This window comes from Cyprinodon tularosa, unplaced genomic scaffold, assembly GCF_016077235.1.
Source record: "Cyprinodon tularosa strain WSP-4 unplaced genomic scaffold, ASM1607723v1 ctg198, whole genome shotgun sequence".
Taxonomy (NCBI): Eukaryota; Metazoa; Chordata; class Actinopteri; order Cyprinodontiformes; family Cyprinodontidae; genus Cyprinodon; species Cyprinodon tularosa.
This window is the reverse complement of record NW_024038724.1, coordinates 575,630-589,217: the sequence shown is the minus strand read 5'-3', so window position 1 is coordinate 589,217 and position 13,588 is coordinate 575,630. Positions and strand designations below refer to the sequence as shown.

At 39.0% G+C, this 13,588-nt stretch overlaps 1 protein-coding gene across 1 annotated transcript in view; it reads right to left on the bottom strand.

Moving 5' to 3' along the window:
• Positions 1–281: 281 nt before the first annotated feature.
• Positions 282–13,588, bottom strand: part of tlcd2 (TLC domain containing 2) — a 31,056-nt gene continuing 17,749 nt past the window's right edge. The window contains exon 4 of the mRNA XM_038283958.1: positions 282–1,596. Coding sequence (XP_038139886.1) covers positions 1,219–1,596 — 378 coding nt within the window. The 3' untranslated portion in view covers positions 282–1,218. The remainder of the gene's footprint in view (positions 1,597–13,588) is intronic.

Genomic DNA, 13,588 nt, shown 5'->3' with positions numbered 1-13,588 from the left:
GGATAGATCTTTTAATTTTTACAGACTTTTTCCTCTATTTTCTAAAGAGACATAAATTAATTCTGCAGTGATTTTCACACTGTTTTGAATAGAAATGATTAACTTTATCATTCGTTTCCCACATCAGATATAATTTTGATATATAACCCAACCATTTGTTGCATCTGTTGGAACGCAATTAAGGTCACAATCTGTGCTTATTACAAAAAATATAAATGTCAGGCCTGTTTCGTGTTTTGATGACCTTTTTAACGTCTCGTTAAAATAAGGCCTTTTTTCCCCCCAAGGCATTTAAAGGTTCATATTGTGTATTTAAACTGTTTGACAAAATGTAGTAAAAGGGAAACATGTGACATTAAAGAAAGGTAGATGCATATTTATGCTCTATATCTCAGGTAATTAGTGTTTGACCAAACATCCTGATATCTTGAGTGAGATTATAAATAACGTGCCAAAAAACTGGAATAAAAAAAAAAAAAAAACAAGAACCAACCGACGATTAGCAGAAAAGATGGGAGGTATTTACTCTAAGGCACATCTTTAACAGGTTTACCGACGTCTGTGGAGAGCGGCGCTCTACATTTTTCGTTTCGTTTTTTTAAAGTGGTTTTTAAATTTCTAGTAAAGTGATCAACACTGTCAGCAAAGCGGGAGTTAGCGACCGGTTCTGAGGTAGCTGGCGGTATTTAGTTGAGGAGATTTGGTGGAAAACACATTCACCTCTGCAGTGCCGAAGGCAGATATAAGGGGGCGCCACTGATGTTACTCAGATGGTTTTAAAAAAGGAAAAAAAAATTAACAGCATAATGTGTATAGACTATAAACTATATGAATTAAATAATGTATTTAGTAAAGGTATTTGATATTGTTCCCAGTGGCTGTGTCAGTGAGTACTGGAGGAGCTGTTTAAAGGCCTCACTTCACCCCCCTGCTACAACTTCAGATGAAACGTCAATTGGGACTTTAAGGCATTCAGTGACATCTTTAAGGGACTCGTGTTCTTCATGAGAAGAAGCACGTGAGCACAGATGCCAAAACTGCAGCTGATGGGAGAAGGTTTGAGGTGAGTAAGGTCGTAATTTTTTTTAGAGTGAGGCTGTCTGATTACATTAACAGTGTGGGGAAACATCTCTCCATGTCCGTCTCCAAGCTATGAGGTTGTTAAACACAAGCAGAAAACAGTACCGGATCTCAGGCACTTGGTGTTAACGCACAGTTCTACATCTTCTCCTTCTTGGCCTCCCTGGTGCTGCTCTTTAAAAAGTCGCTCCTGAGCAGCCGGCAGAAGAGGATGATGTTCATGACGGTCATGATGGCCATTCCCACGCTGCCCAGCGTGTAGGCCAGCAGGGGGACATTATCCCTGTTCAGCACCAGCCAGCGGGTCATCCAAGCCAGCGTGTTGATGCGGAAAACCACGTAGGTGCCTAGGTTGATGATGCTGTTGACGCGGTAGAGTGTGCCTGCCGCCATGCTAGCCATGCGCAGCATCTGCCTAAGGTGGAGGAACACAGAGTTTATCTCCACCAGCAAGGCAACCACGGCAAATCCCACGTAGCGACATGACACCACGGACAGGCCAAAGCAGGTGATCACCTACAGAGGGACACAAACAGGGGAAGAAACGTTAACATGCTGTAGCAATGGCATCTCTCTCCATTCTCAGATGTCAATGGTCAATTCATTTTATTAAAATAAGCAAAAAGGATACTAAACATTAAGTGATCAAATATGCCATAAATCTGGGCCAACTATTACCTCGTCATTTAAAAAGCCACATTGAACTGTGGATTTCAGTCCCTCTAAGCAGAAAGGACTTTTCATAATTTCTAAAAGATTATCTAAGATATTAAATTATGCTGCTCTATGTTTAGGATGCTGGAGGACATAGTGGCCACTTTCCATCACTCTGCTTCATTCTATCTCTATTCTCCCACTCTGCAGTATTTAAGTTCCATTTATAACCAAGTTCTTTCTGCTTTCTCCGTAACAGTAGCTTCAACTGATCTGTTCCTATTTGGCTGTGACTCCATTCTGGATTTAAATATCATCTGTGCTGCTGCCATCAACCTCTCTGTTAAAAGATGTTGGAGCTTGAATTGTTTTTCAGTGTAGTCCTGTTTCTCTTTGTGTGACCAACTGCATGTGCTCTCTTTCATCCTCTGACAAGAGCATTGGCTCATAGCTTGTCTTTCTGGCTGTGCCTTTGTTGGAGTGGGCCACCTGTGGAGCTCCTTGACAGTTAACTTTCGTATCTATGCTACTTTCTGTATATCTGCTTCCGTCTCCTTAAACCCCAGTTGGTCTCGGCAGACAGCCGCCTACACTGAGCCTGGATCTGCTGGAGGTTTCTTCCTGTTAATAGGCAGTTTTTCCTCTCCACTGTCGCTACATGCATGCTCGGTATGAGGAATCGCTAAAGAGTCAAAGACAAACGCAAGCAGAAAACGTCAACACAACCTCATCCAGGAGGACCATGTCTTGCAAGTCAATAACTCGATGCAATCAACTGATTTTCCTTGACAGTAACTTCTAACTAATCTGACGGCATTGTCTCTGTAAAGTGCCTGCAGATGACGTGTTGTGTATTTGCACTATATAGATAAACTGAATTGAAAATAAACAACAGCACGAGGCAGTATTTCTAAAATCTCTAGATTTCTTTAAAATCCTTTAAAATCACTTATATAACACGGAGGATGCCTGAGAAGGGAGGGAGGGAATGTCGTTAAATAAAGACAAGATGACCTTTAGCACTAAAACATAACAATCAACTATTAGATAAATAAAACCTCAGAAAAGCACATCAAGTATGACAGAAAGTTTTCATACTATGACCCTGTTATCTCTGAAGGTGCTGCCCTAGCATTTAATAGTTATGTATTGAAATCCATTGTGATGCTTTTGGAAGGTCAATGCACCTACTCCACCTTTGTGCTGAATTGTGCTTATGAAAGGTTGTGATGTAACAGATGGACTCAATCCACAAGGTGGCAGCAACTTCCTAACAACAGCCGGCTCTACATTCCCAGTCTGTTGCCTTGATTCTGAAAAGTTGGACAACTGCACACCTCTGAGAGGAAACCGTTACCAAACGCGATCACAGTCGCAGTGTTGCTGGTCTAAATCTACATGACAGAGGTGTGTTTATATGGAAACACTCTGTGGGGTACAGCTTCATGTGCTCAGAGCTAAAGCATGCTTTCAGACATCTTTAACCACCTTGCTGAGATGTTTACAGACAGCGTAGGGGCAAATAAAAGCTGCAATTCAGCCCTTTCACTGGACAGCGCAGTCTGGGACATATGGGATGACCTTTATCATCCGCTGAAGGGGCCACTTGTGTTTATGCATGCTTCTCCCGTGTGACGTCACATGCTGTGTGTTCTTGGTTAAGCAACTGGACATGTGAGGGGGAGCAGTACACATCATGCTTTACAGCATGATGCATTGAGGGTCAAAGGTTTGCTTTACTAAACACATTTACTTTCCTGCAAAAACCTCACATCTAGAAAGCTGAAGGGGAGAGGTTCAATGATCTGTTTGGAGCAGAGATGATGCTGGAAAATAAGATGGAAACAATCTGGAGTGACATCAACCCAAGAAACACACTGTCCTGGAAAATCAGTCAAACTTCTTCATATTTCCTTACATTATAAATATGAATCCTTTTTATTCAACTGTTTGTTGGTTTGTTGTGATATTTCACATACAAAAATGTATTGGACACCATACCTTTTTGTGTTCGTATCTTAAATCTGTGCTTCAGATTGATTATGCAAGCCTTTACCCGGTTACCCTCCTGTTAAATCCAGTGAAACTGAATGGTTGTTAGACATTAGTTTAGTGTAAATGTCCGACTGTGTCAGTCTTTGTCCCAGCATGGCTGTTCTGCACAGGTCTTTCTGTTGAGAACATTTAAAAATAACCACTTTAATGATAATCAAACCAAAACCTGATTTAAAAACTTTTAAATAAAAAGGCTTTCTTAGATGTGATTCACAGAGAGTTGGTTAGTGAGCAAAAGTATCAGTATTGGATAGAAACACTAGAGTTAGGTCAGAGTTGTGGTAAAAATTAAAAACAGATTAAAAAAAATGTTTTTAAATCCTCAACAATAAATAGCTCTTTAGTCTGAAAGTGGAAGAAACCCACCAGAAAAAAAAAACTACAAGTTATGTACCTCACTGATCTGGTCTTTATCAAAGAGCTGCAAATTGAAAGTGTGAAAGTCAGTGTTAGTTTTCCACAGTTAAACACGGTGGTGGCAGCATCATGATGAGAAGACAAAAAGAGTTCCTATGATGGCGAGAAAACCTGTTGACTTCAGCAAAGGAGAAAAAGAAGTTCACCTTCCAGCCGGATGAGGCAAAGTCCTGACGTAACTATCAAAGACTTAAACACTATCAGAGTCAGCTATTTTACAATGAAAAAAGGCAGAAAGTATTGACTAAGTATCATATTAGAGGGAAATAAACACCAATCAATTCTGTTCTTTTCACCTTTTTTCCTCTGTGCTCCTTAACACTGGTTCTTCACATAAATCCCAATTTTTCTTTGAAGCTGAATCTCACAACTCATCAATAGATGAGAAGTGCCAGGATGCTGGTGATGAAGCCAACAAGAGCCAAACATTGCTTGACCACAAATAAATACAATTATCATTTAGATGTTATCAAGCAGCTACTCTAAAGCGGGGTGGAAACAGAAAGATGGAAATTTGGAAATAAATCGGAATAAGTAAAAGATCTGAATATCTGAAATCAACAACAACCCAGATAAGGCTGCCTTTGTTTTTTTTATCTAAGTTTAATGTATTTACTTTGTTTTAGATGTAAAAACAGACATTTTGAATCACTTCTTTTCTCTTACTAAATTAAATAAATATTTGTTTTAAAAAAAACTGTTGCATTTATTTGTTCTGATATGACAACTTAACGATTTGAAGCCTTTAAGTGACAAAAAAGTTGGAAGCAAATTCAATAAAAGTGCTTATTGTGTCTTGTCACAAGTTAATCTTAAAATCCAGATTTAGACTTTAGAGCAAGAAGTTTAGGAATCTCCTGCCTTATACCTCTGACAAAAAGGTTAACTCTTTTTACTCAGACAGAATTGAAAGAGGTTTCCTATTAAAAATCAAACAGAAGTGATCAGACCAAACCCAACACACACTTAATGAAAAAATCTGTGAGATGCGTGGGTCCACTAAGAAAAACGACACATCCACGTAAACGCACATAAATCTCAGGAGCGTTCTGATCTGATCCGCTCGTTCTCAGACAAGAGAAGCTCTGACCAAAACCACAGAAACAAGAGGGTCTTTAAAAGCTGCCTTATCTAAGGTCTAACTGCATCAGATAAAACACGACAAAACGTGACGGCAAAGGTCATAACAAACCCTTATACAATCCAGAGATAAGACGCTTTGGTAACAGACCGAGTTACTATGTAAAGTAATAGTGGAAGGTGATATAAGTCAAAGCCCTTCATAAGGAGGGTAATAATGAACTGCCCAAGGTCTTTTTTTTTTAGACTACATAACATGTTTTCCATATCTTTTATGGAGGTTTTTACTGCAGATGTTCTGTAATCAAACGATTGCCAATAAACAAAGATAAAAACTCTGAGACACACAAGACCCTCAACTTAAGTTATATATCACTTTTTCAAGGCCTCCATAAGTCCAAAATCTGATCCTGGTGAAATCCTTTCTGTAAAAATTAACATGAAAGAAAGAAATAATGTCAGAACTGTTGTCAGCATCCTGCACTAAAGCAGATCAGAATAAACCTCCCACCCCGGCCTCTGGATCTATCATGATGGGATTGATTCAGCATTAGGTGGATTTGCAGCACAAAGCTCTGCTGATGCGCCGCTTCTATACGCAGCAGCTTTTTAAAAGAGGTGGATGAATTGGGCCAGCAAACGCTAGGGCGTAGTTTGGGAAGTGAAAAAAACAAATTGGTGTGTGGTTTCTAAACACTTCGAACAAAGGAAAATCTGAAAAGTGTGGCATATGTTTAGTTTCAGCAGCATTTATTGGAGGGAAGCATTGGGGTATCTCCCCCAACTGCTTTTCACTTATACACATGGAAGTTTAGAAGATTCAGTGAGATAAAATGTCATTATCTCAGTATTTATATCAGACTGGTTTAACAAATTTCTATGGTTTCTATAATTGATTCAAGTGGCCATTACTAAAAACGGAAGCTGGAAGGTGAAAATCTGCCATCAGCCTCATTCATTCAATCCAACCAGCTTCTAAAAAGCCATCTTGATTTGTGTGTCAATATGGACAAAATCAACTTAAGCAAAAAAAAAAATAAAAACTTATTTTCATATTTCAACAAACCCCCCCAAAAAGGGTTTACATTTTTGTTTTGCTCATCGTTGGAGAATATAATTATACAGCTTGTTTATAACAAAACCATAAATAAGATATTATGCTTCTCCGGAAAAACAAAGCTGTATGTTTGTTCTCTGCATCTTCCTCCCTATGGGCTCAATTAGCCCTCCTCTAAAGCCTGCAGAGGGACTTCCACATTCATGGGGAGACTGGATGCATGTGTGGCTAAATATACAGAAATTTAACAACATAGTAGATTGCAATCCTCACCATAAATCACTTCACCCCCACAAAACATCAACAGATTAACAGGGACATCTTTTGGAAGAAAGGTAAACTACAAAGCCCTGCATTGAAGTGCTTAGCTTTGTTTGATTTCTCACTTGCTCAAGACACAAACTCCCTCGACATTTGGCCTCTGCATGAACATGGGGGAAAGATATTCTTACAAGGAGATAACCTTGTACCCTCTTCTTTCTTCCTAACAATCAGGTGTAATCAGCTCTAAAAGCACGATTTTTCCTGATTTCTGGCTGAACAGGGAGCTGTCAGTCTTTCCAATAAAGGACATCCAGGGAAAATTCCTTCCGGATTGGACAGTACACAGTTGAACGACAGCGCAGCCCTCAGTCAGGAGGTTAGCCGCTAAAGTTAGACAGAAAACAGGCAAACAAGTATAGCTTGTTTTTAACAGTTGCCATGAGAAAGCCTCCCTTTTGAAAGGAATTTGGCCACACGGCGCATCACAATCAACCCCGTTACGTTTCAAAAACTGACCACAGCAGAGTAGTGAGGCTATAAAGCTCAATAACATGTTGAGTGGAAAGCTTTTCAACGTATAAAGCACGGTGGTGGAAGAATGATGGTGTGTCCTTTTAAACACCCGTCTCTTACTCTTTAACAGTAATAATGAACTCAGTTTATTCAGGAAACCAAACCAGTTAACCCAGTCCCCTGTGTGAAAATGTGCTATGTGACCCAGTCAGAGGGGATTTACAGGTTTGGTATAAGTCACACGCCCTTTGTTTGACATGACAAAGCAATTGTTTGAATGACATCTTGGAGGATGAAAATAAGGAGGAGTGAGCAAGAAAGTCATTTTCAGGCTTTATAACTAGTCTCTATAGCACAGTTGGGGGGGAAAAAAGAAACGCAATAACATATGCTGCTTCTTAAAGCTGTAACAGGAGCAGGGGCCAGAGGTGTCAGGGTGTGGGCAGATATGCCTCAAACAGGAGGTAGGGTGGTTTTTAGCATGCTGCCTCTCCCTGCTCCTGCACGGTAACAGAAACCCTAAAGGTTTTTTAAATTTAGTGACTTAACCACAATATTTCCATTTGATTTTATTTGATCGTGAAGTGCAACTGAAACCGAGAATGTTGATTAAGTTTTGAATTTGTTTTTGCATACGATAAATGGACTGATTCTTTAAGGCACTAATGCACTTCACTTCCTCTCTTTACCTCAGCACATTACACAGCTACAGTTGCAGGAAAGGAAACACTTCTTTAGAGTGGCGCCATAAACAGACAGGAAATGCTCCAGCGCAGTTAAGGAAAAGAGCAGCACTAGGATGAAGATGTCAGACACAAGGCCAACAATGGGGGGATTGTCCGGTGGGAGGGTCTTACAACACAAAAAAAGAAAAAAAGGCTCAAAGTCTGCAGGAAAAAAGAGAAGGGAATGAGGTAGGAAACTCTAGATGGGAATGATCACTCACAAAGTCCAAAGTTTCAGAGGAGGCATGAGGTTATCTTGGGGTCTTAAATGGTATCATGAGGCCGGTCAGCTGAGTGCTACAGAGCGGGCCCCTTCAGGGTCACACATTTGATCAGAAGTTTAGCGGATGTACACAAAAACACAATTTACTATGATAAACACGCTCAATTAGAACTGTGTGGCTTTTCATTTAGAGGAGCAAATGGGCTAATCAGATGAAGGGAACGCATTAGTCTCCTCTTCCTGTGGCTGGGGTGTCTGTGACTCACTGTTGAATGAGGCATGCTGGGAGCAGTGTGAAAAACAGAGTTTCAGTAAAACATATGTCTCAAATATTTCATCACTTCTTAGGAAAGCAAGCAGGGGGCAAAAATAACTAAATGCATCTGAAAAAAAATATTCATAGCAGGCGAAGCGACAAAACTCAGGATGAGACTCTGCAACTTTTCATATCCAAAAAGCGATTTTTTGCCCCGAGTCCAGCTAAGTAAAACTTGTTTAGAGATATTTTAACAAAAAAACACTACCTATTACTTTTGTTTAATATCTGCCAAAAGAAATCTGTTTCCATTTTAAACTATTAAGAGCTTATTTATATTTTCTGCTTTTAAAATAAGGAAAAACAAAACAATTCATAAAGCTGAAGCATGGAATTAGTAGGGGTAGGGTATTATAAACAAAAATGATAACAATAATAAAATGCCTAGTTTGTAAGCTAATTAATAAAAAGAGGAAGCTCTAGAAACATTTTTCTGGTGCTTTTCAATATTAATTAATTAAAACCAAAAAAGCATCATAGAATGGTTCTTATATTAGGTAATTTAGTTCTTTATAGCATTTTCAGCCACTATTAAGAGCCACTGTAGAGGGTCCAAAGAGCCATGTGGCTCCGGAGCCGCAGGTTGCAGACCAGTGCGTTATATTAACTGGCTCAGTGGTAAAATATCCATACTTTTTTTCTTATTGTTTCAGATGAGGGTTAGATATTTCCTATTGTTCCTTTGGTGTATTTTTACAATTTTTTCCTCGTGCAAAGCCCTTTAAATGAATGCGTATATAAACAATACGTAGATGGTGGAATAACTGACCAATACCGACTGACAGATGTAGAGAAGGGTGGATACAACCCCTGGCAAAAAGTATGGAATCACCAGTCTTGGATGAGCACTCATTCAGACATTTCATGCTGTAAAACAAACTCAGATCAAAAACATGATACAATATTAAGGTCGTTCCAAAGTGCAACTTGTTGGCCTTCAGGAACACTCAAAGAAATGAAGAGAAAACATTGTGGAAGTCAGTGAATGATACTTTTATTGACCAAACACAGGGAAATAAATATGGAATCACTCAATTCTGAGGAAAAAAGTATGGAATCATGAAAAACGCATAAACAAAAGACCATTCAAAATACATCACTAGTATTTAGTTGCACCACCTTTGGCTTTTATAACAGCTTTCAGTCTTTGAGGCATGGACTTGATGAGTGACAAACAGTATTCTTCATCAATTTGGTGCCAACTCTCTTTGATAGCAGTTGCCAGATCAGCTTTGCTGGTTGGACCCTTCTTGTGGACCATTTTTTTCAATCTCCACCACAGGTTTTCAATTGGGTTGAGATCTGGACTATTTGCAGGCCATGACATCGACTGAATGTGTCTTTCTTCAAGGAATGCCTTCACTGTTTTTGCCCGATGGCACGATGCATTGTCATCTTGGAAAATTATTTCATCATCACCAAACATCTGTTCAATTGAAGGGATGAGAAAACTGTCCAAAATGTCAATGTAAACTTGTGCATTGATAGAAGAATTAACCACAGTCGTCTCCCCAGTGCCTTTGCCTGACATGCAGCCCCATATCATCAAGGACTGTGGAAATTTGGTTGTTTTCTTCAGGCAGGCCTCTTCATAAATCTCACTGGAACGGCACCAAACAAAAGTTCCAGCATCATCACCTTGTCCAATGCAGATTCTTGACTCATCACTGAAGACAACTTTCATCCAGTCATCCACAGTCCATGATTGCCTCTCCTTAGCCCATTGGAGTCTCGTTCTTTTATGTTTAGGTGTCAATGCTGGTTTTCGTTTAGCTTTCCTGTATTGAAATCCCATCTCCTTTAGGCGATTTCTTACGGTTCGGTCACATACATTGACTCCAACTTCCTCCCATTTATGCTTCATCTGTTTAGTTGTACTTTTTCGGTTTTCAAGACAAATGGCCTTAAGTTGTTTGTCTTGACGCTTTGATGTCTTTCTTGGTCTACCAGTACGCTTGGCTTTAACAACCATTCCATGCTGTTTGTATTTGGTCCATATCTTGGATACAGCTGACTGTGAACAGCCCACATCTTTAGCAACCATGCGTGAAGGGTTACCTTCTTCAAGAAGTTTCACAATCCTCTCTTTTGTTTCAAGGGACATTTCTCTTGTTGGAGCCATGGTTCTCACCACTCCACTTGGTCCAGCAGCCCTCCAAGGTGTCATGACTGCAGGTGTTTTGAACTGCACACTAACGGGCACATCTAATCTGGGGCAGGTGTCCATTTAGGGAAAGGAAATAGACTGGGTGTGTCCTTTTTTTTCTACCTCCAATTTGAGTGATTCCACACTTTTTTCCTCAGAATTGAGTGATTCCATATTTATTTCCCTGTGTTTGGTCAATAAAAGTATCATTCACTGACTTCCACAATATTTTCTCTTCATTTCTTTGAGTGTTCCTGAAAGCCAACGAGTTGCACTTTGGAACGACCTTAATATTGTATCATGTTTTTGATCTGAGTTTGTTTTACAGCATGAAATGTCTGAATGAGTGCTCATCCAAGACTGGTGATTCCATACTTTTTGCCAGGGGTTGTAGAAGTAGTAGCTAATTCAAACCAAGTTTATTTTTACCACATGGACAGTTAAACATCAGAACTTTGCAATAATAAGTTGCTTTATAGTTGCAACAAAAAAAATATATATATAACCTAAGTTTGTATTCAGTGAATTCACATCTCTAGAAATAGGTGTAGGACGCAGAGTGAAAGACACTCTTCCACGCCTCACAGTGTTTATCTCACTGATCAGAAGCAGCGGCCGGATGGACTCCCGGCAGCCATATTTGCAGGAGATGATAGGACTGCATTGTGTCACGCACCGTTTATAGCTTTGGGCATCCTGGTTTAACACAGATCCACTTTACCACCTAGTTTACCCTTTACTCAACCTCTAACATGATCAACCTGTAGAGGTGTTGGTTCATTATCTAGAGGATATTCCTGTTTTTGCTGTATATCTGTATGTAGTTTCAGTAAAACATCTCTTCTGTTTAGTGCATCTTTAATTGAAATAAAAAGGTTACTCATCAGTTGCAATGCCTTAAAGTCCTGAATATACATATCATCACAGGTAGATCGTAACCATAAAAAAAATCTCACAACCAGAGGAGCTAAATTAAGCGTTCTAAAATGCAGATGATTTTTTTCTCAAACAACGACATCATTTCAGAGTGAGGTCATTCCTGCATTGCGCTGCGACTTACTGGCACACCCATCGAGGCGCGTTGAATGATATGCCGTGACCCTGGTTTTCCCATCAAAGCACGTTTCATGCCAGCGTTCTCACCGTCATCAGGTGTGGCGTGAAGGTGAGACACTCCCACAATTTTCCAGCACCGCTAAAAGACGAATACCTCCAAACAAACAACTTTCCTGGTTGCTATGCCAACCCTAATGAATGATATCTCCTTTCTTGATTTTTTTTGCCGTCGTTTAGGAGAGATTGTTGCTTCTTCTGAACCAGTTCTGCTCATTGTGACTCATTCATAACTGTTTTACACTAAACTATTTCAAAGTATAAAAAGGAGCCGTTTACTCTTGTACATTATGTACCGACTCAGCATCAGTTCATACCTGCCTTGAGGCTGCAAGTTCACTTCAATCATCTGACATTTGTCTCCTTTTGGTTGCCGTGGCTACAGAAAACAGAATTAAACAAATCTATATGGAGATCGGAACCACTGCAAATCTGTGGTCATTTTATTTTTGGACAGCAATTAAATATTTTCAACCTAATTATGTTCTACCTAACATATTTTCTTTAAAATGTAAGAAAAAAATTCCAAACAACACAGATGTGTGAACTGTAGGGGTGGAGCGAGCCGTGAACGGCTGGATGAGTAAGAAGGGGAGAAAACATTTGGAAGCCACCGAGATCCGAGGGTGGAGAACAATGCAGCGTGTGTTTATGCACAGAGCTATATTTGTGGAGTAAGACATGCTTTACATCTGTTAAATTGTTTTGTTCAAGTGAGAGGCAGAAAAATGCATCGTTTTCAGATCAGGTCCTGATTACACAGAGGTTTTTGTCAATAAGTCGTCTGCAAGTTCAGAAGCCTTAAGACTTTTCTATGAATTAACAGATGACAAAACTCTTTAGCTCAGCTAATTAATATTTTAAAAGCTTATCTCAACTAATTCATAATTTAAATCAGCCACCATAATGACATATGTAGACTAGGGTTTCAACTAACCAATATTTTACTAATCGATTAATCTGTCGATTTTTTTTTTTATTAATAAAAGGATAGCAAAAGGTTCCTCAAATAAGATTTTTACAGAATTAAACCACATGAAACTAAAACTTTTCCACTTGAGGAGTTCTGGGTAAAGCATATTGACTGATGAAAATGTTTTTTTTATTTTTTATACTTAAATGCAAAATTGTAATTTCTTATCACAATCATAGTACTAGTAGTGCTCTAAGATGGTTACTCTGTCAGCTAAAGGTTTTTTTTTGTTTTGTTTTTAACAGTCTCTATACTCCAGTTAACGATTAATTGATTCCTGAATTAGTTAGTCCAATTAATCGTTTCAGCCCTAATTTAGACCATTTGGAACCACTTTAAACAAAAATATAAAATACGATTTATGAATTTTAGCAAGACAAAGGTTTTTATGGTGATCTTTTCATCTCTTTTAGACATTTTTAGACCCGAATTGATCTAAAGATGTGTGTACTCTTCGTTTGAGCGGGATTTTGGTTTTCAAAACCACAAAACCTTTGCATCAAATTATTCCTATAGTTTTAACTTTCCATTTAATAAAATATAATTAATCTCCAGTTGCACAGAGCAGAGCAGCGAAACCTGTGCTGTGAAAGTAAACAGCTACAAGAACTAGCATGTCTGTCAGTTATGTAAACAGCTAGATGCAGATTCACTACTGACACTGGGATTGGTATAAAAGCAGCAAGAAAAATGACATTTTTATCAAAGGAATAGTTTTTTTTAATATTCACTGAGATCCCACACCAATGTTGATTCATTTCATCTAAAACACGCCCTTCATTATCAATAGCTTTGGTATGTGGCGCAACACGGCTTGCTTTCTGCTGCTTAAGTCTGTTTGTTTTATTCTTTTTTTTTTAAGCTAGAACGACAGAAAGGAGTTCCCAGCAGCTCGTGATGTGTTGAAACTGGAGATGCGGTGAAGAAACATTCATTCCAAGAGGCGTATCTCACCACAATGTGGGTCAACAA